The sequence below is a fragment of the Rhopilema esculentum genome, chromosome 3, assembly GCF_057945365.1.
Source record: "Rhopilema esculentum isolate cy_ngs chromosome 3, ASM5794536v1, whole genome shotgun sequence".
Lineage (NCBI taxonomy): Eukaryota > Metazoa > Cnidaria > Scyphozoa > Rhizostomeae > Rhizostomatidae > Rhopilema > Rhopilema esculentum.
The window spans coordinates 8,362,440-8,389,906 of NC_142817.1; the positions used below are offsets into that span (position 1 = coordinate 8,362,440).

Below are 27,467 nucleotides of genomic sequence, written 5' to 3' on the forward strand. Positions count from 1 at the left end.
TATTCTTATTATCACACGAATTTACCCTCTATGACAGATTTCCGTATAACATACCAAATGCTTGCAGAAATGAAAGTAGTATCTGCACAAAATCATAAAGTTTATAGGATAATATGTACTCACTCAAAGACATTGAGGCCTGATGCAAGCTGCGAAATGATTTCAAAGTTGTAGACAGGCGATCGTTTCATTTGCACAACGACTTCCAAGAAGCTTGAGCCGAACCCCTAACGTATTTGCTGCTAGTGCATCTTAATCCATTTACTATTCTTTGACTTATCTTCAGGCCTTCACTGCCTTCAATTGTTCTCCGTTTTCCTCCTTTACTTCCCTCTTGCAATAAGCCTTAATACAAATTCGTTTGTTAAAATTATAATAGAGAAAAGTATGATGAAATTAAGGCCTAACTCACTTTATAGAAATTGGCGTTATCAAGGTTTTTGTAGCTGCCATATAGCAAATTTTCAATTTTCAATTCAATTGAAAAACCAATAAAGTACCAAACAAGCCAACAAAAAATAAGCTCCAACTATATAGTAATAGAATATAGGGTAACTGATACAATCTGATACCAGCGAGAACAATCTATTCAAAATCATGCCTTTTTAAATGTCGCTGCAAAAGCTATATATCTTGGCAACTACATAAGGTTTTTTGGCAGATTTTTCAACATGCAAGCTTTTTTCTGTCTGTTTTTAAAACGTGATACTTATCTCGTTAGCAAATCATAATTTTGCTTAAATTTGTTTGCAATACAATGGCGCCAGAAATCTTCCGACAGAGGGGTTTAAATGACTAAAATATGCAGTTTTCGTACGTTAGTTTGTCAAATTTGGTCTAACAATATCGTTAAATTTCCTGCGATTGTGGGGGGGGGGGGGGAGCTAGATGCTTCCGACGGACGGGCTGTAGTTCCCCGCACGCTATGTAGAAACCCCCACACTCCCCGCACGCTATGCCCCTGGTTGTACGATGCTTGAAACCGTTCAGGCGTTTTGGATGTGGAATGTCTGCTTTGGCAGTTGGAATCTGTAGGGCGAGCAAAAACGGGGGCTTAGGACAAGACCTTATACTTTTTGCAGAAAGGTTCTTGGTACAAAATCTCTTGTGCGTTATTGTTGCTAAGTCCCTTTGAAAACTAGACCTCTGTATTGATTGACTTTGACTCTTGACATGAATTTTGAGAACTTTGACTTAAAAGGTCCCTCCACGTTATCTGTGAGCATTTGGCCTTGATGTCATTGCAGGTTTTAAACAATTTACACCTTGGAATCCCCTCAGCAATTGGTGTTATGTGAATCCCCAATGACGAATAAACATAATAACAGAATTATGGAATATGAGACTGAAATGTTGATAGGACTAAGTTTTCGAAAATACCCCGTTTGAATTCACAATAATAATGTGAAAATTTAGTTCACATATGAATAAAAGTTTAGTTCACATGATCGAGCTATCATTTAATAAGCGTTAGACCGACAGCTTAGACCTTGGATAGCAACACAATTTCAAGATAAATATTTCAATTTTACACGATAATTTTTGTGAGAGACATCCTCGCCAACATGGAAAATGCTTCGCTAGAGAAGGCAATTTATTTCGCTATCGATAAATAGGCAAAGAGAAACACCAACGACAAAAAAATTTCGACAAAGATCGTTTTCTCTTAGATCTTGCATCTTACGACTGGCAAGGTATAGTGAATAATGCGTCTAGCATTGACAATGCAGTTAACTAATGGTCTGAACTGGTTTGGTATGTGACCGAAAAGCATGCACCAATCAGAGAACGAAGGGTAGCTGATCGTTTCTGTCCTTGCATCACTCCATCCCTGAAACAACTCCTCAAAAGCGAGAGATAAACTCAAAGTCAAGGCAGAGAAAATGAAATCTCATATGCTAATGAACGTGTATAAGCAAGTGCGCTGCAAAGCAAACAATTTGAACCGCAAAATAAAAAGGGAAAATCTTTCCAATAAGCTAGAATCCTGTGAGGGGAGCATAAAGGAAACTTGGAAAACTGTCAATCAACTATGGGGTGCCAAATGGGCCAAAATTTTAAGACGGGATAAAATTTTATGAAGACTTTAAAATATCATCAAGAGTTGGATATATCTCACTTTACATCAAAAATTCTTCACAAGATAGCATATATTAATTTCTTCATGACATTCCTAGTATCTTTACCAGAATATTTGCACAACTTCTTGATGAGATTTTCGCTGATCGCTTGATGAGATTTTCAAACTGAATTTTGTCCCAATCGGCATGTTCACAGAATGGTCCGCAAAATGTGAGCCCGCAACATGCAAACGAGGCCTTTACGCAAATGACACCCAAAGATGGCGTTGGTGTTGCTAGAGATCGTGGGTGCGATGCAATCTGGTTCGTTTTTGTTTGAAGACCTGAAAAGGTTTCGTTTCTGTAACGACGTTGCTTAGAAGTTTGGAGAATTGGCTGAATAATTTGCAAAGTCCAAATCATATTTTGCAAGCAACACAAATCTTTATTTATACACATTTAGCTAAAAGTTTTTGTTACCGCAATATTTGAAGATGGCACGAAATAGCGGACACATAGCATCCTGAGGCATTTTTCGTCCGACACCCTTCAGGGTATGAACTTCTGATAATGACCGAAAGTAAGCAAAACTTTTATATCCAGGTGTGGATCGAAAACAAAATTGAATTTGGAATAAAGATTTGAGGAATTTGGATAAAAAAAAATTCGGATGGGCCACCCTGTTGCCCGCAAAAGACCAATAGAGGGCCTCGGTAGCCGCTATTAAAGCCTTAAATTATTTTTTCTTGCCCAGACCAATATGACCCTTCCTAGACCGATCTAAGTGACGAGACCGGTTTGATCTTATAATCATATCGGTCCAAAGGATCATACCGGTCAGGAACAAAAATATAACATTGATTTTGCGTGGATGGATGAATTAGAAAATTTGAGATTGTTATTTTCTAGATACCTTAACCTTGATCTGAGTGTTGCCATGTCCTGGCAAATTGAAAGTTAAAAAGTCGTAAAGTTAAGTATGTTGAAATAGTATAAGATTAGAGATGGTCTCAAATATGTATACGAATATCATAATATATGACTTTTCACACTGTTAGCTTAAAACTATAAAACTATTAGCAAAAATGTAAAACTGTTTAATATATATCATACAATCCAAAGCTTTATTTTTTTAATCTATATATCTGATAGAATTCAAAAGAAAGTTTCCATCTTCATTCGTATAACAAAGTGATTCTAAGGCGAGGAGCCTCGATCCTTTGCACTTTCTTCCGAGGCAAACATCAGCGAACCAATGCCAGGGAATCGTCTTGACTGTGGAGGAGCATCGTCAGACCAACATTTGAGCCAATTGCTAATATGGCGTGGGTATCCAGGTTTCACTTTGATCATTCTAAAACAAAGAGTTTAAATGAAAATAATATTACAGAAAGAAGGCCAGCTATTCCATAATGTAAATAAGAAATTACCTAACGATTAGCTCTTCTTTTCCTTAATCGAATTCATAAGATAAAAAGCTTCTTGTGTTCAAGATCTACATAGTAGGTCACAAAACTCCATAGATTGGTTTGAAGTAGAAAAATATTCCTAAACGTGAAAAATTCCTTGTGGAAATTATTTCTACATATTCAACAGAGGGCTTGCAACTTAAATTTCACAATAAACTGAAGTATCAGAGACGTGTATACAAGCTATGCAGAAACAAAAGCATTTAGATTTCAGCTTAATAACAGAATGGCACACATCAGAAGCGAATTCATACGAACAAACGTTACTAATTGTATTTGGTATTTGCATTTCTGCCACATGATGTTTAGTTCCCACAAATTTGCAGCCGCTCCCGGTAGTATTTTTATTAAGGAGTATCAAGTGCCACTTTTCGGCATTTCTGTCTGTGTGCTTTGCTTTTAAATTTGAGCGACGATGTAATATACGTACTCATCATTAAAAACGTAAACTGAATTTCCAGCAGCGAAGTGTGTGTCCCCACGGCCATTTACTTTAAACCAGGTCACGGCACCAGAAATTTTAGAAGGAAGGCCCCTCCACGCATTGCTGATCACTCGAGGATAAAATCTGCGAAATAAAGGGGTGTGACGCATTTTACTACCGTGTCTAATTTGATTAGTTACAAATGTCAGAGTTACAATTTCCGAATAGATTTTAAATTGCTTGATTTTTATATTAAATAATATTGAAAAAACAATTTTTTAAGTAGGCATATGCTACATCTACAGGTGGCCCTGTTCTATATTTCAATTAGTCCTCGGGCAAGCTATTCCAAATATGTCCAAGAGACCTGAAGCTGTTTGAAATTAAAGCTGATTGAAATGATGCTGTTTGGCTGGGTCTAATGCACTGCAACTCATTTGTTCGACGTGAAGGTCGATTTGAGGTTCTTATACAAGCCATAAGCAAATCTCAATGCAGAAATAATCTCAATGCCGATTGACATGCCTGGTGTAATTTTGAGAGTTTAAAAGCAAATCTTCATAAGATTCTAAAGATATTGACATAGTAAAGAAAACGTAGAGCTTCTTCTCTATCTTCAGCATAGATCTAGCGAGGGGAGCTCTATACAAGAGGGAAGAAATTCAAGTTTCAGAAAATAAAACTTTGGACTAGTACCTTTTCTCTGAATAACCTGATGAAAAATTCTAACCTTCTAAGCACATCTAGCTAATGTTTTTCTTGCAAAGTCCAGATGAGTTAGTGACTGATTTTTGTTATGAACTAGAGCTATACCAGGAAATTGTTATCAACGCTTAGAGCTATTCCAAAATTTTTATCAAAGCTTAGAGCTACAACGGGAAATTTTTATTAAAGCTTCAAAACTGATAGATATCCTATCTTTTTTCAAACAGAGCATGACCTATTTTTAAGGGTCGTTTTCCCTCCTTTCCAAAACATTTATCACTATGTCTTTAAATTAAGGTATTTTTAATCGAAAAATGAAGCACTTTTAAGCTGTGCACAAATTAAGGTCTCATAAAAAAACATATTTGGGAAATAACTAATAAAGATGTTGAACAATCATTCATTGCCATGGTTCCATGAAAAGTTGCCATGGCACTGTCAGCTGTAAAAAGGAATATTGTGCTTGCAGGTTGGGAAAAGTGTTCGATAAATAGCTAACATTTGCAATTTGTAATTATGAATTATTTCTATCATTCTTATGAATGCTTTTGAAACAGCAATGAATGGCATTTCTAATGCGAGCATGCATACCTGTCAATTTTCTTTTTGATTTCATTGTATCGGTAATACTTGGTTCCTGTAAAGAGGTACGTTCTCGTGCCTGCAGTCCATGTTACACGGCTGCTGCCTTGCCATTGAAGAGCGGCATCAACTTTTGTCCCATGGGGCAACCCGAAGTCTGTTACTGGTCGCTCACCTTGAACCAGTTGAAAATCTTTGTATATGTAATATCTAAAAGTCAAATAACACGATAAGAAAAATCTTCCCAGTCTACACAGCATGTGATTTACGATGCATGGGATTCAGACACGAGTTTAAAAGAAGGGGAGTTTAAGTAATTTAATTAAAAGTAATAGTACTGCCTCCAGCTTAAGTTAAAGGAGCGATCATTGAAAAGAAGAACAGGCCAAAGTCTTTTATTTATTGAACCATCGTTCTTCTTACACTACATATGCATGCGGAGTGTGGATATGCGCACACATTCGCTTATCCTCTACCTACCGAAATAAAAAATTCCCAAAAGGGGTAAAATACTCAATATACCAAACAATGAACAATATACTTATTCAATAAAAATGTCATTGAACTTCCATAAACCCTTAGCGAAATGTCGAGAGCGTGTTTAACATTTTGTTTGGTGATGTTCAGCGATGTTAAGCAAAGTTCAGCAACTGAACATCTCTGAACTGGGCTCTACAGATATTAAGCCATGTAATCACAGGTAGAAAGCGTTATAACCAGGCTTTACTTACTTATCTCCTGCGAACAGAACGAGTGAAAAATCGTTTTGCCGGATGTAAGCTGCTGTCACTGCCCCTTTCACGGCCCGGAAGTAACTATTTACCCCGATAGGTCCATAACGCAAACCTCTCTTGGAAGCTAAATAGAAGTTCTCCCCTGAAAATACAAAAACCCAGCCAGTCGTAGGATCGTGTACCGCTGCATCAATCTTTGACATACAGTCTTTCATACCGTGCGGCTTTCTTGGCTCTGGTGGTGATTGTGTGGTCGTTGGTGGCTCTGGTGGCGATTGTGTGGTCGTTGGTGGCTCTGGTGGCGATTGTGTGGTCGTTGGTGGATCTGGCACTTGTGTGGTTGTTGGTGGCGCTGGTGGCATTTGTGTAGTCGTTGGCATTTGAGTGGTCGTTGGTTCTTGAGTGGTCGTTGGCTCTTGAGTGGTCGTTGGCTCTTGAGTGGTCGTTGGAGGCTGCGTTGTCGTGGGTTCCTGTGTAGTGGTTGGTGGCGGTGTTGCAGGCGTTTCAGGTCTTTTTCCTGTTAGAATTAAATTATATCTTCACAAAGATTTATTTAAGCATCACCTTATGAAAATCATTTAACAAGTAGGTCAGAACTCCTGGTTCCTGGTACAAGAATGATGCTTGAAGACTTTTAATACATAAATTTAGACCTACTTCCCATCAAAAGTAAATTTAAATACATACCGTACAAATGTTGTATTCCTCTAATATCATCTGGAGTCAGATCAAAATCTCCTTTGTAACCTCCTTGGTACCAAGCGTACATAATGGCACTTTTTTCGTACGAATGTTCCAGTCCAAGGCTGTGACCGGCCTCATGCACAGTTACCCACATGATGTCAGAGCCATAGTTTTTTTTGTAGGTGAAAGTTTCATCGTTGTCGAAGTGCATGTCACCCCCGATGTCTAAGGTTAAACATAAGAGTAAACAAATGGAACTTTTCAAAACAGATTTTGTTGAATGTTAACTCGTTAAAGTTGGTTTCAAATATAAAACCGATGACTTGAAATTATATGAAAGAAACTAGGGATCAGGTTGGCCTCGAGCCTTCGTGGATTATAATGGCTCCCTTAAATTCCCTTCCTTGCTGGAACATTATTATTAATTTTGACTTGGAACTTTAAAAGACTCCTGAAATGGTCAAGGTGACAAAAGTAGACAATACGGCCGAAACAGAGGTTAGTGTCTAAAAAGGATGTTCTCATTCGTTTCATATGATGTACCGTAAGAATTCGAATAAACCACCACCCCTCTCAAATTAGCCTCCTCTCGAAATATTATTTCCTTTTAGCGTCGAGTTTCGAATAGGCTCCCTCTCGAACAGACCCAACCCTATAGGGCCTACTTGAGTTGTTACAATCTGAATATCTTGACATTTTCCACAGCAGAAAACAAAACCACACACCCTTGCATTTCCAATTCGTAGGTTGCATCTCAAAGACCCACCTACCTAAACAGTTATCAATAGGCAGACAAAATGGCGCTATGGAAAATACTCACCATAGCCCGCAAGTGGATAAAAAGCGTGTGCGAGGGTGCCACCAGGACCATCGAAGGGGTAATGATCTCCATGGTGCCCGGACCCGAAGCTGACGAAGATGTCAGCCTTGTCAGACCTTGGGGATTCTTTAAAGTTGATGTTCGCCACTTTCTGCCATTTGCTGAGAGCCTCGTGTACAACAAATCTCATTCTCTGGTAACCAATTGAGCTTCCACTGTTTTTCAAATACCATGTTAGTGTGCGCTGTTTGAGAAAAGAATTATATATGATGCGTAATTCTCCAATACTCGAGACTTGTTGCCAAATGTACATAAAAATGTGTATGGTGGTGGTGGTGGGGGGGGGTGTGGAGTGGGGAGGCATGTGGGGGTGGAGGGCTATTCTCAAAAGCTCAGATTGGGAATATCTGCAAAAACTCATAATTTTTGGCTCCATTGCAAAAATACAAATGAAAAGCTCTAAAAAAAGGGGGGTGTCGTGACAAGATCCGGGTGAGATAAATTTCAAAAAATTGATAGCAAGAGTCTACGTCTATCACTGTAAACAGAATTGTGATGGGGAACTTCAGATTTGATAAAGAGGCTTGTGAAATATAATATAAATATATCTTACGTCTGACCCTTCCGGAAACTCCCATTTTGCTCCCTGCAGATTGTACCGTCTTCTTCTTCCAACCTCAAAAGAGATTTTGGGATCCTTCATTCCACATCTTGGTTTTTGCATCTGGTTGACAGTTGCGTCGTCGAGCTGGCCTGAGAATCAAGATAATTGAAACGAAATACATTTCGCGTTGTCTCTCGCCTTGATAAATTGAAAGCAACTAAAACCCACTTTGTAGGGCCTCCGGGAAAGGGGGTGGGGTGTCGGGTGTTGTGGGGGCAAAATAATAGGACTTTTCCAAAGTCATTCGTTATTGGTGTTAAATTTTTCCTTCCCCCCCCCCACTTTTCAATCTGCGTCGGAGCTCATGCTTTGACTAAATATCAATTTTCAAGAGAGACTAGATAATCCAAAAGGGGTTTAGCTACAATTTCGAAACTTCTTAAAATTTTATAGCATTTTTTTAAAAGAACAATTTTATAAGAAACGATCCTCAAAATTGGTCAATAATTAAGAACAAACGAAGAACAAGCCGAGGCTGAGCTACGGTAACATTAAATTTTGAACAATGGTTTATCTCAAAAACGGGGACTTTTAGCCACGTGTGGGTGCTTTCTCAGTGAATACTCAAACTTGTCGGCAAATGAAGGTTGTCTCACTCACTTTGTTGGCAAATGATGCCTGAACACCTCCCTAGAGTGAAAAAGCTAGAACTCGCACTGCTTACACCCTATTTTATTAAGAGCAAATTATAAACAAACTTGAACTTACTGGTTCTTATAAAAAGAGTGTAATTGTTTAAATAAGGGACAGTATCTTTACAACGAGTTTGAATCAAGCCACGAAGAATGAAAAGCACCTGAGAGAACGGGGTCTCGAAAGGTTCATAGAAAGGACCCATGTCAAGCACATACCAGTTATTGGAATACCAGCATAATACTGAAAGCCTTTCAAGGATTTCTTCATATCTTGTTCGGTGTTAAAATCACCACTCAGATATCCAAAATACCGTAAGTATTTCTAAAATAAAGATAATATCAAATATAAATTATTTTGCACTGAAAATGAAATGTAGTGCTGGGAAAGTAAAATGCGTGTGCCATTTCGAGAGTTTGTGGATATATCTGCATTAGCTTAGGATGATTGCATAAAAGTGTAACTTAAATAGAAAATTAAGAACAATCCAGCCTCAGATTTTATCGAAAAGATACGAAGATTCAGCCTGAACTTAGATTTACTGGTTCTTATAAAAAAGAATGTATTTTATCTTGCTGTAATTTATACTATGCGAAAGATTGACATTATTTACATAAGACAGGAGCTACTTGGGACGATGAAGGGGTAAATATACATTTATCATTTATCTAAATAAACACTCTTCAAAAGAAACTGAGGTTCGTTTGCCAACAAAAACAACGAAACGCGAGGGAAAACACCTATTGCTATAACTGGCGCTACATGTATCTAAATAAACGCTCTTTACAAGAAAACTAGGGTTCGTTTTGCCAACAAAAACAACGAACCGCGTCAGAACATGCCCAACCCCGGTATCTTTTTGTGACTAAACAGCTGGAAATGGGTATTAGAAACAGGAACACTTGATCTCCTTAAGGACTGAAATTGTAGCCATTAATGGGAAGCTTATCAATACAAAACCACAAGTATCAAGTCTCTTCGATATCAAATTTTTGCTAACCAAACTGATTGAAAAGGTTGCCCGAAATCAGATTATATTTTGAGTGTCTTTCACCAGAGCACTTGATAGTAGAAATCGTATAATTTTTTCATTTCAAATTCCATTAAATCTAGCCTGCCGGCAGACTCGACTGGTTTTCCCAGAGATGAATCTAGTTGATTGGAAAATTTAGTTTATTGGAAATTTAGTAGATTGGAAAATTCAGTGTTTCTCTCCCAGTAGAAAATTCAGAGTAGGCTTCATTCGATCGGCCTCTTGCAGTACCCTGTCACCATGACAAAACATCCCCTCAGGGAAACAACAAATTGGTGCCATATTTGTGGAAATACAATAAAACTGCAAAAAGTCAACACAAAAACAGGCTGACAACACTTCAGGGCAAATGCAGAGTTTCATGGGCCTTATTCTATTCACTGAAATTTCAGATTGTTTGTGATTCAGTGGTTTTTCGCTCAGTAAACAGTAAACAGTGCCTCGGAATGGCTAACACAATTTTCTCGGAATGACGTAACATCATTAGAGGTAAGTGAATACAACAAGCTCTATTCATAAAATATGTAAACGGTATATTTCAGATATGCTGAAAAACTCACCTTGGCTTTGTCAGTTTTACCCTTATCTAACGCCTTTTTAACTTTATCTTCTAATTTCAGTAATTTCATTGCCATTATTTCTTGAATAATCAGCTGCGTACTGAGTACCAGTAGAAACTTGAAAATTACTAAATTCATCGTGAAAGTGTAGTTTCTCTGACTTGTGGTGATACTAGAAGCTTACTGACTGCAAACAAGTTTACTGCCGTTTTTATTGAGACACTGTTGACATCCCTTCCTGTGTCTACGTCAATTGCGGGCGGAACCAGAGAGCTGAGGTCACAGTTGGCGCAGTTTGATATCGCTTTTGTCTAGGTGTCGGACAACAAAGTTTCGACAGGAAATATGTTGTAAGATGTTCTTGGTCGTTTTATTATCTTATCAAACAGGAATAACTCAATAAAAATAATGATTGGTATGTTTTTCGTAGTCGGTGATTGTTTGAAAACACGCAGTCACTACTCAAAATAGAATGACGAAAAAACTCATTTAGATTTAATTGTTTAAATATATTTTCTGTCTACAATAATGTGTGAGAAACAATTTCAAGAGCCAATACAACTTGCGGCTGCAGAAAAATTAAGAGAAAAACTCCAAAGAAAACAGAACAGGGTTTGACTCCCCAGTGTATTGTAAATTAGCGCAATTCCTACATGAAGTGCCCTGGACACATTTGAAATTTTTGACGGTTTTAAGCATGGGCTCCGACAAAGGTTGGAAAGTAGATGGGCCAAGGGAAGACGTAACTATCATAGCAAGGATTTTGAAGAAAAAAGGAATATTATTTTGCAAAAAAGGGTGGGGGCATGGCTTTAGAAGCTTTGCTCTAACGCAACTTTTGAAAGTTAACTGTAACGGGTCTTAAGAAGTAATAGTTCTTCTGGATTGGGAAACGTTTCTGTTCATGAATCTAAATCTGAATCTAAGCAAGTATTTCTCCAGCGTTCTAAATGGCGCGGCCGCAAAAAATTTCGGTCACACCCTTCTCAACGCATCCATTTTAGTTAGACTGGTGCACGGTACCTGAACCTACTAAACATATTTGCTAATAACAAGCCGTAAATATTTGCTAATTGGTAGTTTTCGGTTCCGTTTGAAATAGTAGCTATGTGTTCAAATATCGTTTCTAGCTTAGAATAATTTTAAATTCATGTTCCTCATTCTCCCACAAGATTGCACTGACTGGTTTGTAGTACCAAGGAATTCAAAAGTGGTTAGTTTCGCATAAGCGATCTGCGGAATCGGAAAATCATAATATTTTATCTTTGATATAAATGACCAGCCTTCACACAATGAATACAATATTATTTTGATTTTATTTAATTTTCATTTATTCAAACACGGTAGCCCATTCAGCAATGCTGTTTTATACTATGTTACGGGTGAAATTAAATGTTGTTTAACTTTAAGTCTTTAAAATGGACGTAGAAAGCAGGAGGCAGCAGGGGATTGTCACATTTTTCTACTTCACGTTGCCCCTGTAAATTTGAATCCACCCTCCCCCGAATTGCCCCTGTAAAATTGAATCCTCCCTCCCCCCGAATCGTTGAAAGCAAGAGGAAAAAGTCTAAACTATAAATCTATAAAACATTGATGCCCCCAAATAACTGTCAACAAGCTATTTATTTCCTTTATAACAGTATACTTAATCACTGTGACTAAATGGTAAGCAATATGATGGGAACCTCCATCCCAATTTGAATTTCATTCCACCAAGAGACCCAGGAGACTATAGGCCAAATCCTGTCGATCCTTTCATGATGCACAGTAAAGCCCCATAAACAAGAACTCATTGTTGCCACATAAAAACCAGGAATTATGATCCCTATTTTTCCTTTAAAATGACACACACCTTTAACTCTGTACTCTGTTCATTAAGAAATTTCATTTCAAATCCTCTTGAGCTATCGAAAGAACAATTTAAGCTATCAAAAGTTTTTAAAAACGGGAATGGTTATTTTTAGAAAGCTCGTGTTCAAATTAGGGAGAAAGTAAATTGTATCGCAGGAGCAGCGTATCCAGAGTGGTAAGATTTGGGAGCAAAAGCGTGTTGAGCGAGGGAAAAATTGGGGTCCACGCCCTTTGGAAGATTGGGTGGCAAATCGTGTTGAGCGAGGGAAAAATTGGGGTCTACACACTTTTAGGGGGCATCCACCCCCTTTTGCCCCCCCTTCACTACGTAGCTGTACTGTTGTATAATCATCGGACGCTAATAACCGTGTATTCCTAATTTTGGGGGGCGCTTTGTAGCCTATTACTAGGATCAATATTTGAATAGGTAGGCGTTGTGTTATCTTGACCTTTCAAACTAAAACACAACTTTGCAAACACATTTTTTTGTTTTCCTTCCGTGGATGGCATTTGTGAGACATAATTTGTAAGAAAGAAGGATGTTATGAAATGTTGAATTGCCTTATTCTGTGACGTAAGCCCGACAACAGCTCGCCTGTGAATAACTTCGCTGTCCTGGATGAATACGGCTTATGAGGATATTTTATAGCTTTATCACGCTCGCGGTCAGAATCACTTTAGTGCTTTTGTTGTATCGCAGGTTTTAGGAAAGGGAAGTGCTGTTTTTGCCGCAACTATGAATCGAACAACGGAGTAAGCTGCAATTCATGACGTCATCTCATATGACGATCTGCTCTTGATAATTCCTTATTTGAAGTTTTTGGTACTTGTTAAGAAACGTTTTATTTCAGGTAGGGTTTTGGAAGTCACTCTTTTATTCACCTCTCTTAACCAAGAAACAAATCTTGTTGCACTGAGATGTAATCTATGTCATTCAATAAAAGGCAGAACATTGCAATCTGGCAAATGACGCGAAAGACTTGCCCACATGATATAAAGATTAGCAAAATATCCATGGTTGGCTAAATTCTCTTCGCTATTTATTTCTGTCCACTGTTCACTAAGTTTCTGGTTGAGTAATTTCTGGTTTCGAAGACACGCCCCACTAATTCTGTAAAAATACTTAGATCTTTCAGAATCCATCTCTGTATAGAAAATCGTTACTTTTGCTAAATATCATTCTTTAAAAATTTGTTTATAATCCTAACTTTGCAGCTCAAAATGGTCCTAACGGTTTTTTGTATAACATTTCCATGAAAAGTTATCTAGCGAAATATTAATTAAGACGGAGGTCTTACGATATATTTATTATCAGATCTACAGAGTTGTAGAGCTCTTAAATAAGATTCAGGAAATTTCCATTATCATTAACTCTCTCGAATACTGTAGTCAAGCCTCTTTTTGTTCTTTTTATTTTCTAAGGCAAGTGGTACTAGAAAGCCCTAAGACCCAAAAGCCAAAAAAGGAAAACTATTTCTGATTACTGTTTGCTGGAGTATGAACCCAAAGAGAATAGATTCCTTGTAATAATGCTTTATAGCGGAGCTCCATATCGCGGAACTTCATTATACCGTAAATCCTTGAATTAGCCCCCCCCCCCTGGGGAATTATTTATTTTTGATATTTTTGGATGGGGGCTTATTCGAGGAGGGGGGGTTTAAAATCATTGTAGACATTAAGAAGACATTATTAAAAGACCTCGTTTTTTAGTAGGAATTTATTTATGAGCATTTAACTAATTACCACCAAAAGTATGAATTTGTTGTTGTAATTCAATAAAACGCCACAGGCAGCCTCAGATGGCAAAAATCATCAAATGCAGAGATCCAATTCGAGAATTTAAAGAAGCAGTGGGGGCTTATTCGCGGGGGGAGCTTATTGACAATTTGTAGTTCTAGGATGGGGGCTTATTCGAGGGGTTTCGGGGTTTCAGGGGGTCCAATTCGAGGATTTACGGTTATTAAGAAAATAAGTTTGTATTTTGATTTTTGCAATAAGGGATAGTCGAGATTACTTGGAGAAGCTTGGTATATCTGATTAGGACTGTCGCAGGCTAGAAATGATTTGATATGAAAGCTCTTTCAGGAAAAGGCCTTTTTCAGATTCTCTCGACATTCATCCGAAAATTTTTGTTCAGTTGGAAAAAAGAAGAAATGAACGCATATTATTTATAAGATTTGCAGAAGACATGAACATTTTTACATGTTTTGGAAGTTTGCACGCACACCACCGAACAACCAATGAAAGGTCAAAATAGGACAAATTTGAATTTGCGACAAAGTTGCTGTCAGAACATTCGCATCTGGTCACGACTTCTGTCACCTGTAAGTCAATTTCTGACGTCATAAACTCTGAGAGTTGACTCCTTATTGCATCATAAAGAATTAATTTTGTAGAGATCGTTAAAAGTTCTGGGAATTCTTGTGCTAAATGTAACTTTGCTTCGGCTCTGTGATAAAGCAATAAACTTTGGTGCGTCAAAGGCGGTGATATCACAGTGGTAATATTGCAGCTCCGGTTTTATGAGTATGGGGAAATTAATATGCTCGTTTAGGGACTTTTTACAAATAAACACTATAAACAATCAAATTAGCTAGTTTGTTCACACTAATTTCTTTCAAATTTATTATCCAAGATCTTAACTCAATTCTCTACTTCTATTTGTCTTATAATAGGTCCTGTATTTAGTTACATGTTTGTGCAAGGACCGCAGGGCACTTTACAGATTAAGGATACTAAAATGTTTTGGAGGGAGGGGGTTAAGCATGCTGAAAATCAAGAGCAAGGTGATCTTTAGTGTGGTTTTAAGTACTTTTTAGAGGTTATTGAGAAGCTGAAGCCAATGTAGGCCCCCTCCCCCATTTCCGCGTTCCCTGTGTTTGCAAAGTGAGTAACTATATGATGTGGAGTGGAACACAAAATATCGATATATTCAGACTCTTGTTCAGAGTCAGGGGGGGGGGTCTTGCCCCCAAAAATTCTTATCTCATATAAATCACAATTTAAAAATTCTACATGCCTAGTGTATTGACGGCAGGGGTGTTAGGAAGGGGCCCTTGCTGTGGGTAGATTCTAGGAGCCACACTTATACCTCTGTATGTATGCAGTTTCTTATATGATTCTCTGTTGCATCTATAGAATCATTCATGGACAAATAGCAAAATAAATGGTTTATTTTCTTTGCTAAGTAAGGAATTCGCTCAACCAAACAAATACTGGCTAGCTGAGGGGAGGCTTATAAGTTAAAAAGAAAGTTAAAAACAAAGGAACGATAAATGTTAATAATGTAAGAGAAACACCGATTATTTCTATTGTGGAAGTTATGGGACATGTGAAAAAATGTATCTTGATGAAACGTGGGAGCTGGGGACTAAGGTGGCACATTCCCTCAAAAGCCATTCTCGAAGTCTGGGTACTAATACGTTGTTGCTATGGAAGCACCGTGGCCTAGAAACTAAACAGGTACTCTCGCAAGGCAGAAAAACATTTGAGTTAAGTGGAAAATACCGCCTTATAACAACGTCGTTCTTGCGTCTTTATATTGGAGTAAGATCATGGGGACTTCAATGAAATCAAAGGAACTTCGCCAGAAGCTTGTAAGTTGTTTTCTGCTAGATATTAAATGGCTTTCTCCGCATAGAAAATTAGGCCTTTACGCAAGTTTTTCCTTCAACACATTCGTAAAAATAAAAGTTAACTTCTGATGGAAAGATTAGGTCTTGTAATTCCTTTTGTTTTGGTGAATCCATTCCCGTGTAACATTGAAAGTACTTGCTCCATCATTATCCACATATGTTGTGAGGTTCATGTTTGATGTGTGATGATGTCATAATTTGGGTAGTCATATTTTCATAAAAAATAATTTACTTCCAGGATCGTGAATATCAAGAAACACTACCAGGAAAGGGAGCCAAGACATCAGACTTTTATAAAGTAAACAGTATCCCCTCAAGGTTTGACAATCCAGGTAGGAGCAACAATTTCAGTTGTTTGGTTTAGGCCTGAATCCTTTATGCGTGGTCTGAATTTAGAAGGATTTTATAAAATATTTCCCATAAAGTAAAAGTAGCTTGCAAGACCTATCAATACTCTCAGCATACAGATAAATGAGAACAGTCATTATAAAGGATGATGCTTATATTTCAGTTGATTTCAGTTTTGTTGAAAGCAATTTCTGCTTTAGGTTCACTTTTTATAACATCTTTCATTGTCATCCACAAAGTGTCCCTGTAGGTGAGGTTTACATGCAATGCAATTGGTGGATCAAGATAAATTTGTAGGAACTTGGTAGGGGCGAAAAATAGAGCTTTAAGTTTTGAAAGGATTACTAAGTTTCCTGAGTAATGCTATAACTAGTAAATCAACATTTTAAGGATGCAGGGTATTTATGCATTTAACAGACTTGGATGAAAAATCTCAGGATCAAACTCCTAATAACCTTGGAAATCCTGTCTTCACATGTCAGTTAAACTCTGTAGCACCAGTCTTGACTTCTAAAGGTCAGTTTTAACAAACCCTTCCAGTTTTTTTCTTAACTAATTTAGGCACAGTGTTTTCATGTGTTTTTCAAGGCTTTTTACTGTTATCACAGCAAACTATTTTATCTGGAATTCTAGATGAAATGAAATAATATTTTGAAATACTAAATAAACTACTTTGTAGTAGATTGAACATTGTACTGGCATTGTCTTTAATTTCAATTATTTTTTTTCTCAAATCAATTTACATGTTTACTGTAGCTTTGTGAGTGACAAAATGGTCATATACAAAACCCAAAAGTATAGACTTAGCCTTGGTCCTTAGCAAAAAAGTACTATTAATTGTTAGCATTTATAAAGAAAAATAACCAAGCAAGATTTGAGTAATTTTTCTGAACTTAGATAGATACAGCAGATTGAAATTTCTAATTGATTTTTAGATATGTTTGATGGATATAACAGAAAAGAGTCACATCCAATGTATAGAACAAGTGGCAGTGATTATGGGTAAGATCTCAACATTTAATGTGCTGCTATCTATTCCTATACTTATTTTTTCTTGCTTGACAGGTTTTTTATACAAAGTTTTATGTTTTTCCATTTGTGTGTGAAATAATTTTCTTGAAAATAGAGCATGGTATAAATTTCTCCATTTTGGCAGAGAAACTAATAGATTTTTGCTATAGATGATTTCTGTGAAACATGCTATGAATTCAACATCCAACCCATTTGTTTGTGAATTCTGATATTTTCAGTGTTGTTTACAGATGTTTTTCTTCCTGTATTTCAGCGCAGTGAGCCCAACGGTACATACAATGCCTTCATCCTTTCATGCCAAAAGCCAGACTTTCACAGAAAATTTAGGAAAATGTGGAATGTATAGAAACAATTCACTTAATACTGCTGTAGATAAAAGCAGAGCATCAAGTCATCATGATGGTTTATTTTAAATATTCCTTTGTGATGCTCGCATCAAATTTATTTAGATATTAAACTGACTAGTTTGTAATTTTCTTAACAGCTAAACAATTTTCCTATTCTATGTATTTTTCAGTTCATTTAGTCAAGGGTTAAAATATTTAATCATTTTCAAGACCCACAGACAATGTTTTCTCTTTTCTCTCTCTAATTTAATCACATGTTAAAAGTCTATGCACGAGTTAGTTATTCTAAAATTGAGAAGACCAATGAAAGGTGAAAATTAACCTTTTTATGTTAGCTCCATTTTTAATGATGTTATCTTTAATAATGTTTTTATGTAGTGGAATTTCAAATTAAAAACTGACCTGAAATCGTTGAACTGTTTTTAACAGTTGAGTATTTTTTGATATCGAGAGACAAGCAATATCCAAACACAATATGAAGCACAGACATTAATCTGCCTGGCCATTTGAGGAGAGTCATAACTCTTGCTTCCCTCTGTGCTCTCTTCAAATGCTGGAGGGGAGCTACAAATTGCTCTCTTAAATTGTTCTAGAAAGCCAATTGACTCTCCTTAAAATCAATTTTTCCTAATGTTTCTATTCTTATAGCTCAAAATTTCTTAGAATAATAACTATTTTAAATTATAATGAACAATGTTTATTGGTTAGGATTTAGCAGAGGTTTGTGCTGGGTCTCAGAAATTAAAATGCTGACAGTTGCAAAGAAATGTTAATGTTTATTTCAGTGTTTAGCATGTTGAAAGATCTTTTTAATTGACGGTACTTTAATTCCAGTCCAACTATTCAATTGAGCTGTGTAATATGCCAATAAAAAAGCCAAATTTATTGCAAGAGATGGACTTTAAATGATGAGACAGGTTATAGGTTTCTTAATAGATTTTTTAAAGAAGAAAATTGTGTGGCAAATTTAACATGTCTAGGGCCAGCACTGCTAGTTAAAGGGGGTACCAGGTATTTTGGCATGATTGCATGATCAGCCAAATATTTTCAATGCAAGAATTCAGGGAAAGCTTTTTGTTATGCGTGAATGTGTGAATAGACATTTGCGCATGATCTGTGAATTTGGCTTGTTCTGCTGCAAGCATATTCTCATTCCTTGAAAAAGGTTTTATATTTCAATTCTTGAAAGAGCTCTGTTGCTTTATTTATGTATTTGCATTCTAGAAGCTTAAATCCGAATTTCACTTTTCTGCGCATTCCGCTTGTTCTGCGTTTTCCCAGTTTTTGACCTGGCCACTGTTGATCAAAATTTAATTGCTCAAAAAGACAAATTTGGTGAATACTGTTGGTGCTAGAGCACTGGTGTCACGGAGGGGGCTTGATACCACCTGGTACCTCCTACGTTTGGGTATACCCCCTTTTTTATCATGACTCAATGCCTTTAAAAACTGAGAGGCATCATCGATTTCTAATTTGAAAACTAGGCAAATTTAAATCCTTTATATGGAAAAAGTGTGAGAGGTGGTGCTTTTAATTACATCGTTTAGATTGTAGAGCAAAGAAACACACTCTTTACATTTTCATATCTTGATTGATCTGAACGAGTTTAAAAAGATAACTGAACTACGATATATAGAACTTGAGATTATGTAGTGTCTACAATAGGTAATTACACGTGATTAAAATAGGTCATGTGACCTGGGAAGCGTCCTACTACAAAAGTGGGGGGGGGGCTGCTGGCAGACTGAACAAAGGCTATTCTGGGCATCATTATGAGCAGAAGTTCACCTCCACACTCATCAGCCCAAAACCATCAGTGAAATCTTCTCTTCAGAGTTCTCCGTGCGTCCACTATTTGCTTTTCCGTTGACAAGATATTGTGCATTACTCTCGCACTACTTTGTTTCATACCAATGTTCAAACCTGAGTCCTGAAGCGAGGCTCTGAGTCTCGTTCACGATTGATTTTGGCGGCAAAAAGTTGTGTGTGCTGTATTTGTATACCATTCTCTAGTCAAAGAGTAGAGGTAGGAAATGCTTATTAACCATTTAGTTGATGAATTGTTTTATATTTGCCTTAAGGGGACATACACCTAGGGTGGAGCCTTTTATTTTTGCATCTACTCAAGGGTTTAGCGACAACCTAATTAGGCTCAGGGCCTACGCGGGCCCTATCTAGTGTATGTCAGTTGCAACGGAAGTGTAGTTCCGAAATTACATTAGGATCCAGGCTATAAGACGAACTAGATGCTCATTCAGCAGTTCAAACTGTCAGCTACATAACGTAGGAAAAATAAAACTTGTTTTCCAACCTTGAAAGTGCCCCTTCAGTTTATTTCCAGTCAAAGCTCACCGATTTTTTAATCAACAGTGAATTAGAGTTTTGCTCATGATAAAATTTCCTCAAGCTCCCACTTTCCATGCAAATATGGCTAGTATAAAGGGGTATAATCGAAACTGAATGATCATTATCTAGAAAATCCATTATATGTATTGCCTAAGTGTGGATTTTTTTTCTAGTATCATAACAGATAGAAAAAAAGGCATCCTTGGAACTAAAGTGTGCATCCTTGGTTCACAATGTCTTCACAGAGTTCACAAGCAAGCAAAGCTATAGAAACTCTTGGCCCAGCTGAATTCCAGCGCAAAGTATGAATAACCCACGAGCTTTTTCTAAGCATATCAAAATAATATGGCATAATTTCTTATCATTTTGTGCTGCTCAGAACTACTGTTTATAATATTTTATGCAGTAGTAGACACCCGGGGACAGTGGACAATGTTTTCAAAGCCAATTGTCTTTGGTTTCTTAAATTATGGGGACATGTGACATCATTTTATGAAAACAATAGGCTTGCCCCTCATATTTGACCAAGTGTACATCCCTGATTATATGCCTGTTGCTGTTTCTGGCTTTTATGCTTCATTTTAATGAAAAGCCTATTAATGGAAAGGTAGAAGTATAAAAGTGGGGATTATTCTCAATATTTGAAAGATTATTTCTAATGAGAACAAGGAAACAATTTTGGAAGAGGATAAATTTGTAAATCCATCTCTATTTGTAGGTTTCAGAGCTAGTCAGATACATGCTTTGTCAGGACAAGAAAAAACTACCAATAAAAAGGCCAGGTAGATCCTGTTCATGTGTAATCATACTTGTATGCTGATATTTATCTGATAAATACGAAATTAGTTTTCCAGGATGATACATGCCAAAATAATTTTTTCACTTTATATTGACTAAGCATTTCACTTTAACTTTAGCAGTAAGCACTGCATGCACATATTTTGTTTCCATATTTACATCATAGCAAATCATAGCAAAACTGCTTTAATTTTGATTTTAAATTTTTATCAGAATTGTAAAAGTTCAGAGATTAAACATTGTTCAAGCATCTTGGGAATTACCATCATCATGACTCCAATAAATTCACTACACTTCAAATAACATTGGAAAAATCGGACTGGATTTGAAAACAAAGGTTGAGAATTTTGTCTAGGGAAGTTAGAAAAAGCTTATATATTTCTAAAGGGGAGGGTATTTGTGTTTTTGGTGATCTAGTTGGAGTAAACTAAATTAAATGGAATTTATACAAATGTTTTCTTTACTTACAGACATCAACAGGAATGTCCTGAAGGAGCATGTCAGGTGTTTTCAGCCCATATTTGAAAAAGCAAAGGAATTTTTACTTAATGTGAGATTCTTTACACAATTACTTTTAGCAAGATAAAATGCTTTTAAGAAAGATTTGCACAACCCTACAGATTGCCTAATTCTATCAATAAGTTCACTGTTTGTGCAAAGCTTCAGAGGCCTTTAGAGGCTGTGTTGAGTTTATGATACTAAAACCTTTGTATGCTAGCAGCTCTCAAAAACTGTCTATTCTTAAGATTGCTGAAAATTTATAGTTCCTATCTACAAAAACAAACTTTGTTTTCATTAGATAGGAAGCCCACTGAGGCTTTTTTCAAAATTTAAGTGAAAATGTTATCAAAATGAATTAGCTGTATTCATGGGTAAAGAAAGCCATACATTCTCTATTGGTACCTCTGACATAATTTCAAATGGATACCAAGGAAGGGTTGAATCATAATATGTTTAGTTTGCATTGTGCTATGTTTCAGCCTTTCAACAAATGAAGATTAACCTTTGTTCTCATTTTCAAAAAATATTCAAACAAAACTGTGGAATGAAACCTGTTTGATAATTTTCAGATTCTCTAAAAGTCTTCCAGCAGAGCCTGATTGATATCTATTACAAAAAGGGACACAATTGCACGAAAATAAAGATAAAAAACTTTTTATAGATATTTGGAATTGATGTTGTTGAAAGTGAAGTTGGAAAGACAAAATCTTATTTCTTGGTAAATGACCTTGACACAAGAAACGAAGACGTTATACCATGGTTTGTATCTCAAAAAGTAAAATTTCTGCTTAAATGGCTGCAAAGATTTACACTCTATTGCAATCTGTTCTCACCCTATAGTGTATCACACTCTGGTCTATATCTTTGCACTTTTTTGCATTACACACATTCACATATCATTGCACTCTGTCCCAAAACATGTCATACTCAAGCAAGTTTGGTCCAGGTCACCTCTGATCCTGTATAAACAAGAGACTAATTCTTTATAAAGATTAATCTGTGATGGAATTTTGCTGAAACCGCTGAGAGAAAGAAGCACTATTTTTAGGTCAAAAGAAGTGAAGCATTCTGGTTTGCTTATGATTATCATCAGTCTCATCTACATGTCAGATGGAGTTGTCAGTGATGGTGAAGTATCAATTGCTTGATTTCATCAAAAGACTATTACAAAGCCCTGTAATCCCACACTTAATATGACTAGATACTACAGAAAACTGCTAGAAACTCAAAAGTTCTATTCAATACTAGTCAATTTTACTAATATCTCATAAAAATATATTTTTCTGTATGCCACTACAACCCTACCAGAGCTTCCAGAAGCAGGGGGCTGGAGTCCCCCTCTAGAAATTGTCAGACTGTATAATATTTCCTTTATAAAGAAATGCCTTACAAAATACTGTCTACAAAATACTGCCTACAAACTACTGTCAATCATTGTTGAATATAATGTTTCAAGCAGTAATACTTAATTCTAGGACAATTGTATTGAAAAATTTAAATGGAAATTACTCTCTACCAAGTGAGATACTGTTGTACATCTATATAAAAAAATTGAGATACAAAAAGGGAGGTAAATGGAGGGGTTTTAGGTAGACTAGTTCTATCTTTTTCCTTGTATGTTTTATGGAAGCTGTAAACTTGTCCCAGAGAAAGCCCCGCGTTAACATCAACTGGCCTTGAAAGGTTTTGTGCTGAAAACTATACATAAAGTTTGAATTTCCCTTCCACAGATATCTTGAAACGAACTCTTAAACAACTGGGCATCCGTAAAGAGTAAGTATTCGTTTGCTGCGTAAGATCTATCATTTGATTTTCCGAAACTTCATGTTTTGTGGTTAGTGCTAGTTAACTATAAGCACTGAATGCTAGGGGGGGGGGGGCTATGCTACTCGTGGTCAATATTTTTGCAATGTCTGCTGGCCAGTCGTGCAAAATGTGTAATAATCTCGCGGAAATGGCGAAGAAAAATCAGTCTCCTTGTTCTCCAGTGTGTTAAAGCTAAAGGAACATGTGAATGGAGTTTTGAAGGAAGTTTCTTGCAGCCCCTGTGAAGTGGTGCTGTTTATCGATTTCAGTTTGGTTGCCTACTTACAAAACATATTATAGATACAGTATCATTTTTTCACTAAGGTAATTGATTATGTACTTCACATTACGAGGAACTGCAGTATCGTCGCTTCTATTCCGGTTTCCAACCCGTAGATTATCAGTGTTTGCTTTTTTTGCCGCAGCAATATGATGTCCATGTGCAGGTCATATTCCACGCAGCCGGAAGGATAACTTTGCAAATTAATTTACTCGCTGTTATCGCTAGACTTGGCTTTCTACGATTGTATTAACCTAAGATTCTATGTTAAGATTTCTTATCCACCGTGGTTATGGTTTGTGGTTACGAACAGAACATTGCGTAATTTGTCTGCGTCAACCTGCCATATCTCTATTCTGTGCTTTAGCATTTTAAGTTGCTTGTCTGAATGAACAAAGAAGACCACGTCACAATATCCAGTGCTCTTCAGGGCGTAGAAATGCTGAAAGTCAGCTTGAATTTGCTGTAAATAACTGAATTCTGTAAAACCATAGCATCAATCAATTGTATTTAAGAAATTTTTTTTTTATCAATGCTGGTTCATAATCATTTGCATCCATTCACAAATAAACAAGAAATAAAATATATATGAATTCAGCACTGTTTATATACCGACAGGCTGCCGGTTTACAAAATTAAATAAACACACAATTAAGTAACAAACATAATGTTTTTAATTAGTGATGCTAGATAGATTGTTTCTTGTGTAAATTGTTTATTGTATTTTAAAAAATTTTTTTTACGTCAGCGTGAATCATAAAGAGTTTGGAGATATTGAAAAGACGATACAGGAATTCGTGAAACAAACGTGAGTAATTGATATCTTCCAAACAAAAAAGTAAACGCCTTTTTTGTTTTTTGGTTACTTGCCGTCTATGAATATTTGAGCAACTACCAAATCAGGGTTAGGTCAAACGTAAGCGGGAAAACTTAATCGCGCCCGGATTCTAAAAGATTAGGAAATTGCCAGTCAGATGATCCCGAGGAAAAAGCTAGTTCGATAAAAGTGTGTATTTTAAAGTGGATCTTTGGCCAGATGAAGGACAACCATTTACTTCGTTATGGTCTTACCTTTATTTTTCGTTGCTAAATAACAGCCAGTGAAATTTGGATTGAATTTGCCCTTGAATGAATAAGAGCTTACATATTCAAATAAACAATCCTTGGATAGCTTCTCCTGTTACTTTTCTAATTTCTATGCCCCCTCCTGCTGCAATTAATTCCGCAAAGGAAATAAAATTTTTAAAGCACAAAAATCAGGAAACAAATTTTGCATGTCCTTTGCCCCAAAATCTCAATATTACACAGATTTCATAGTTTTTGTTTCTAACTGGTCATTTATTTTGTTAATGCTAAATATCCCTCCTAATAATTTTGCAATATTTTCCAAAAATGGTACCCATAATTCTGCATGTTTTTTTCAAATGGTACCCATAGTTCCGCACATATTTCAAAAACTGTTACCGATAATTCCACACTTTTCAGAAAAAAGGTAGCCCTAAATAGTGGCACGTCCCCCTATCTTCAAACATGTTAAGGAACCCCCCCCCCCCCTCGATCTTCATCTCTATTTATATTTTCTTCTTTGAACCAGAAAATTTAGTGTTGCTGTCAAGTTTGCAGAAAGATTCCATTTCAAATTCAAAATAAAAAATCTGCTTGAGGCTTCCCCATTTTATACTTATAATTCCACACCTCTCTCAGTACGCAAAGCCTTCACATATCCAATTCTTGGTCTTCCTCTTCCTTTCTTTCCTTCTATCTTTCCAGTAACCGCTAGGTGTTCCAAGCCTTCCCTTCTCATCACGTGCCCAAAAAACTCCATCTGCCATTTCCTGATTGATGTTAATAGTCCCCTTTTTTGTACCTGCTCTTCTCAAAACTTCCTCATTGCGTGTGTGTTCAGTCTATGAAATCCTTAACATCCTCCTCAGAAACCACATTTCCGCTGCCTGCATTCGTTCTACCATTGTTTTTGTGATGGTCCAGCATTCACAGCCATAGGCAAGCACAGGATAGATGCAGCATTTCAGAATCCTGATTTTAGTGGTCATTGGCATTTTTCGATCTTTGAGTATGCTTTGCATTTTGTGAAACGTTTCTTTGGCAATACCGATTCTTCTCTTAATCTCTGCATCACATTTACCGTTGTCTGTTATCAAACTTTCTAGGTTGTTTAAACTTCTCTACTTGCGTGATGTTGTTCCTCTCTACCTTTAGATTACATCCTGGGCGTATTTTCCTGATGACCATACTTTGCGTTTTTTGATGTTGATTGAAAGGCCCACTTTCCTACTCTCTTCCACTACCTTGTCCAGTAGTGCTTGTAGCTTCTCTTCTGATATTGCTATGATCGCCGTGTCGTCTGCCTATCTTATATTTGTACTGTTTCTTCCCCCAACAATAAGTCCTTCCAATTAGTGTAGCTCTCTCGTTATTGTTTCACTGTAGATGTTGAAAAGGTCTGGCGAAAAAAAAGCACCCTTGTCTACCTCACCCTTCTCTAATTCCACCTATTCATAAATTTTCACAATACTTTATGCAAAAAACACTAATTAGAAACTGAAAGGTAATTTGAAACAGGTTTTAATAGGATGGGATTTGACCATGTTTAACAAAGGCTGGGGGTTTTATGTCCCTAAAAACCCCCCTTTTCCAAAAAATATACCCCTAGCACATGCTGATATAGTTTGCTATCAAGATATATAAGGTTTTCGCCAATTTAGGAGATGAATATTCTTTGTGTACAAAATATCGGGTATTACTTTGCCTTCACAAGTTATGGATTGAATATAAGAGTCAAATAAAATGCTTTTATGCGCTCGTTCCAGTTATATCATCAAAGAGAAAGTGGTAACCCCAGATCTTGTTACCTTCAACTACAAAATGGGCCCAAGGACAATGGCTGAAACTTCAAAACGTAGAATTCTCGAGTTCATCTCTGAGGTTAGTAAAAGCCTGACCATAGCATTCGCATATCAGAACTTTCCTGCTTTTCCAACTCCAAAACGTGCACAGCTCTATTTATATGACATCCGTCACTATAAAACATACTAGTTAGGGGTGATTTTCATTGATGTCGAGGCTGTCTGTTCTTAATTTTTCGAAAATCTGAGGTTGAATTGTTTTTAGTTTGTTTTTAAGTTATTAGGGTGTAAGCCATTAATTATGTTGATTCTTTATTCCAGATTTATGGGGTTGATATTCAGCAGTGGAAGATGCAATACAAGGAGATTGTTCGCGAGGAAGGCCAACAGCAGTGACAGGGGAAGTTACAGTTTCAAACGCTGGAAGGCAACACTCCGCGTCTTTCTTCCAAATTGCTTAAATCATCATAAACCAGTGTAAATTTTCAATCTTAAACCCACTGGTTGCACATCGATGTCTCCCATAAACTATGTATCTGAAGGTGTGTGATGCTGCCTGTCCATATTGATTCTGAGTTTTCAGGTCACCCCTGAATGAACGATAGCCCTGCATGAAAACTTGTTTTTTAATTCGATGCTACAAACTGTCTTAGAAAAATCTAGTCTTAAAGAAGAGCGTTTGGAAAGGTCATAATCATAAATGAGGTTCAGGACATTGACAAACTGGGTCAGCCTCTACGCATCATTTGTCAGATCATTTAGCCGCCCAATATATTGAGCCATATCCTATATATATATAAACTCTGCTATATAATTCTCCAGTAACTGAAATTCGTGGGTTTGAATTTTTAGTTTGCCAAAAGTAAGGAACACTGTAATGTGCCATAAGCCCTCTGGCTCTATGAATAAGGAAGTTGGAAAGGCAAACTTATTTTTATCAGAATCAGAGATGAATTAATTTGATTAGCAAAAATGTTTTTCTTCTAATACTGGAATATATTTACATTTGTCTCTTTAATTGTTATGTTTGATTATGCGATGTGAACTTATTGGATAAAGATTTATACAAATAACATTGCATGAACAGTATCATAATTATCAGTTTTTTACGCCCAGTAGTTATGAGATTAACTCATTAAATGCACCTGTCAGAAGTTTTGTTTTTCACCAAGTCTCTGTTCAATCAAGAAGTGAGAGAATTAAATTATAACAGCATCTCGATCCCTGGGATATTTTAAAGAATTTTTAATGGTGGGGAAATTAACTTTTTCCTGTGACGTAACTGAGG

The 27,467-nt window shown here is 36.6% G+C and overlaps 3 protein-coding genes across 5 annotated transcripts; 2 read left to right on the forward strand and 1 right to left on the reverse strand.

Moving 5' to 3' along the window:
* Positions 1 to 3,075: 3,075 nt before the first annotated feature.
* LOC135692750 (matrix metalloproteinase-25) lies at positions 3,076 to 10,565 on the reverse strand. The gene is made up of 9 exons (XM_065211036.2): positions 10,369 to 10,565; positions 8,994 to 9,099; positions 8,092 to 8,231; positions 7,479 to 7,722; positions 6,662 to 6,883; positions 5,972 to 6,491; positions 5,250 to 5,450; positions 3,960 to 4,097; positions 3,076 to 3,414 (listed from the first exon to the last, which is right to left on the reverse strand). Exons 1-9 carry the CDS (start codon positions 10,504 to 10,506, stop codon positions 3,258 to 3,260), a joined length of 1,866 nt encoding a protein of 621 aa, XP_065067108.2. The 5' UTR covers positions 10,507 to 10,565; the 3' UTR covers positions 3,076 to 3,257.
* A 5,060-nt stretch (positions 10,566 to 15,625) lies between these two features.
* LOC135692756 (piercer of microtubule wall 1 protein) lies at positions 15,626 to 17,792 on the forward strand. 2 transcript variants are annotated; one of them, XM_065211047.2, is made up of 5 exons: positions 15,626 to 15,815; positions 16,093 to 16,186; positions 16,620 to 16,718; positions 17,138 to 17,204; positions 17,488 to 17,792. In XM_065211047.2, the coding sequence occupies exons 1-5, from the start codon at positions 15,774 to 15,776 to the stop codon at positions 17,645 to 17,647; spliced, it is 462 nt and encodes a 153-aa protein (XP_065067119.1). In that variant the 5' UTR covers positions 15,626 to 15,773; the 3' UTR covers positions 17,648 to 17,792. The 2 variants fall into 2 exon arrangements, with proteins under 2 accessions (XP_065067119.1, XP_065067120.1); XM_065211048.2 differs by lacking the exon at positions 16,620 to 16,718 and having other exon boundaries at positions 15,644 to 15,815.
* A 944-nt stretch (positions 17,793 to 18,736) lies between these two features.
* On the forward strand, positions 18,737 to 27,323 carry LOC135692755 (non-structural maintenance of chromosomes element 3 homolog). 2 transcript variants are annotated; one of them, XM_065211045.2, is made up of 10 exons: positions 18,800 to 19,607; positions 20,101 to 20,229; positions 20,646 to 20,709; positions 21,196 to 21,275; positions 21,888 to 21,985; positions 22,275 to 22,354; positions 22,957 to 22,999; positions 24,061 to 24,120; positions 26,144 to 26,258; positions 26,501 to 27,323. In XM_065211045.2, the coding sequence occupies exons 2-10, from the start codon at positions 20,161 to 20,163 to the stop codon at positions 26,573 to 26,575; spliced, it is 684 nt and encodes a 227-aa protein (XP_065067117.2). In that variant the 5' UTR covers positions 18,800 to 19,607; positions 20,101 to 20,160; the 3' UTR covers positions 26,576 to 27,323. The 2 variants fall into 2 exon arrangements, with proteins under 2 accessions (XP_065067118.2, XP_065067117.2); XM_065211046.2 differs by lacking the exon at positions 26,144 to 26,258 and having other exon boundaries at positions 18,737 to 19,607.
* Positions 27,324 to 27,467: the final 144 nt, after the last annotated feature.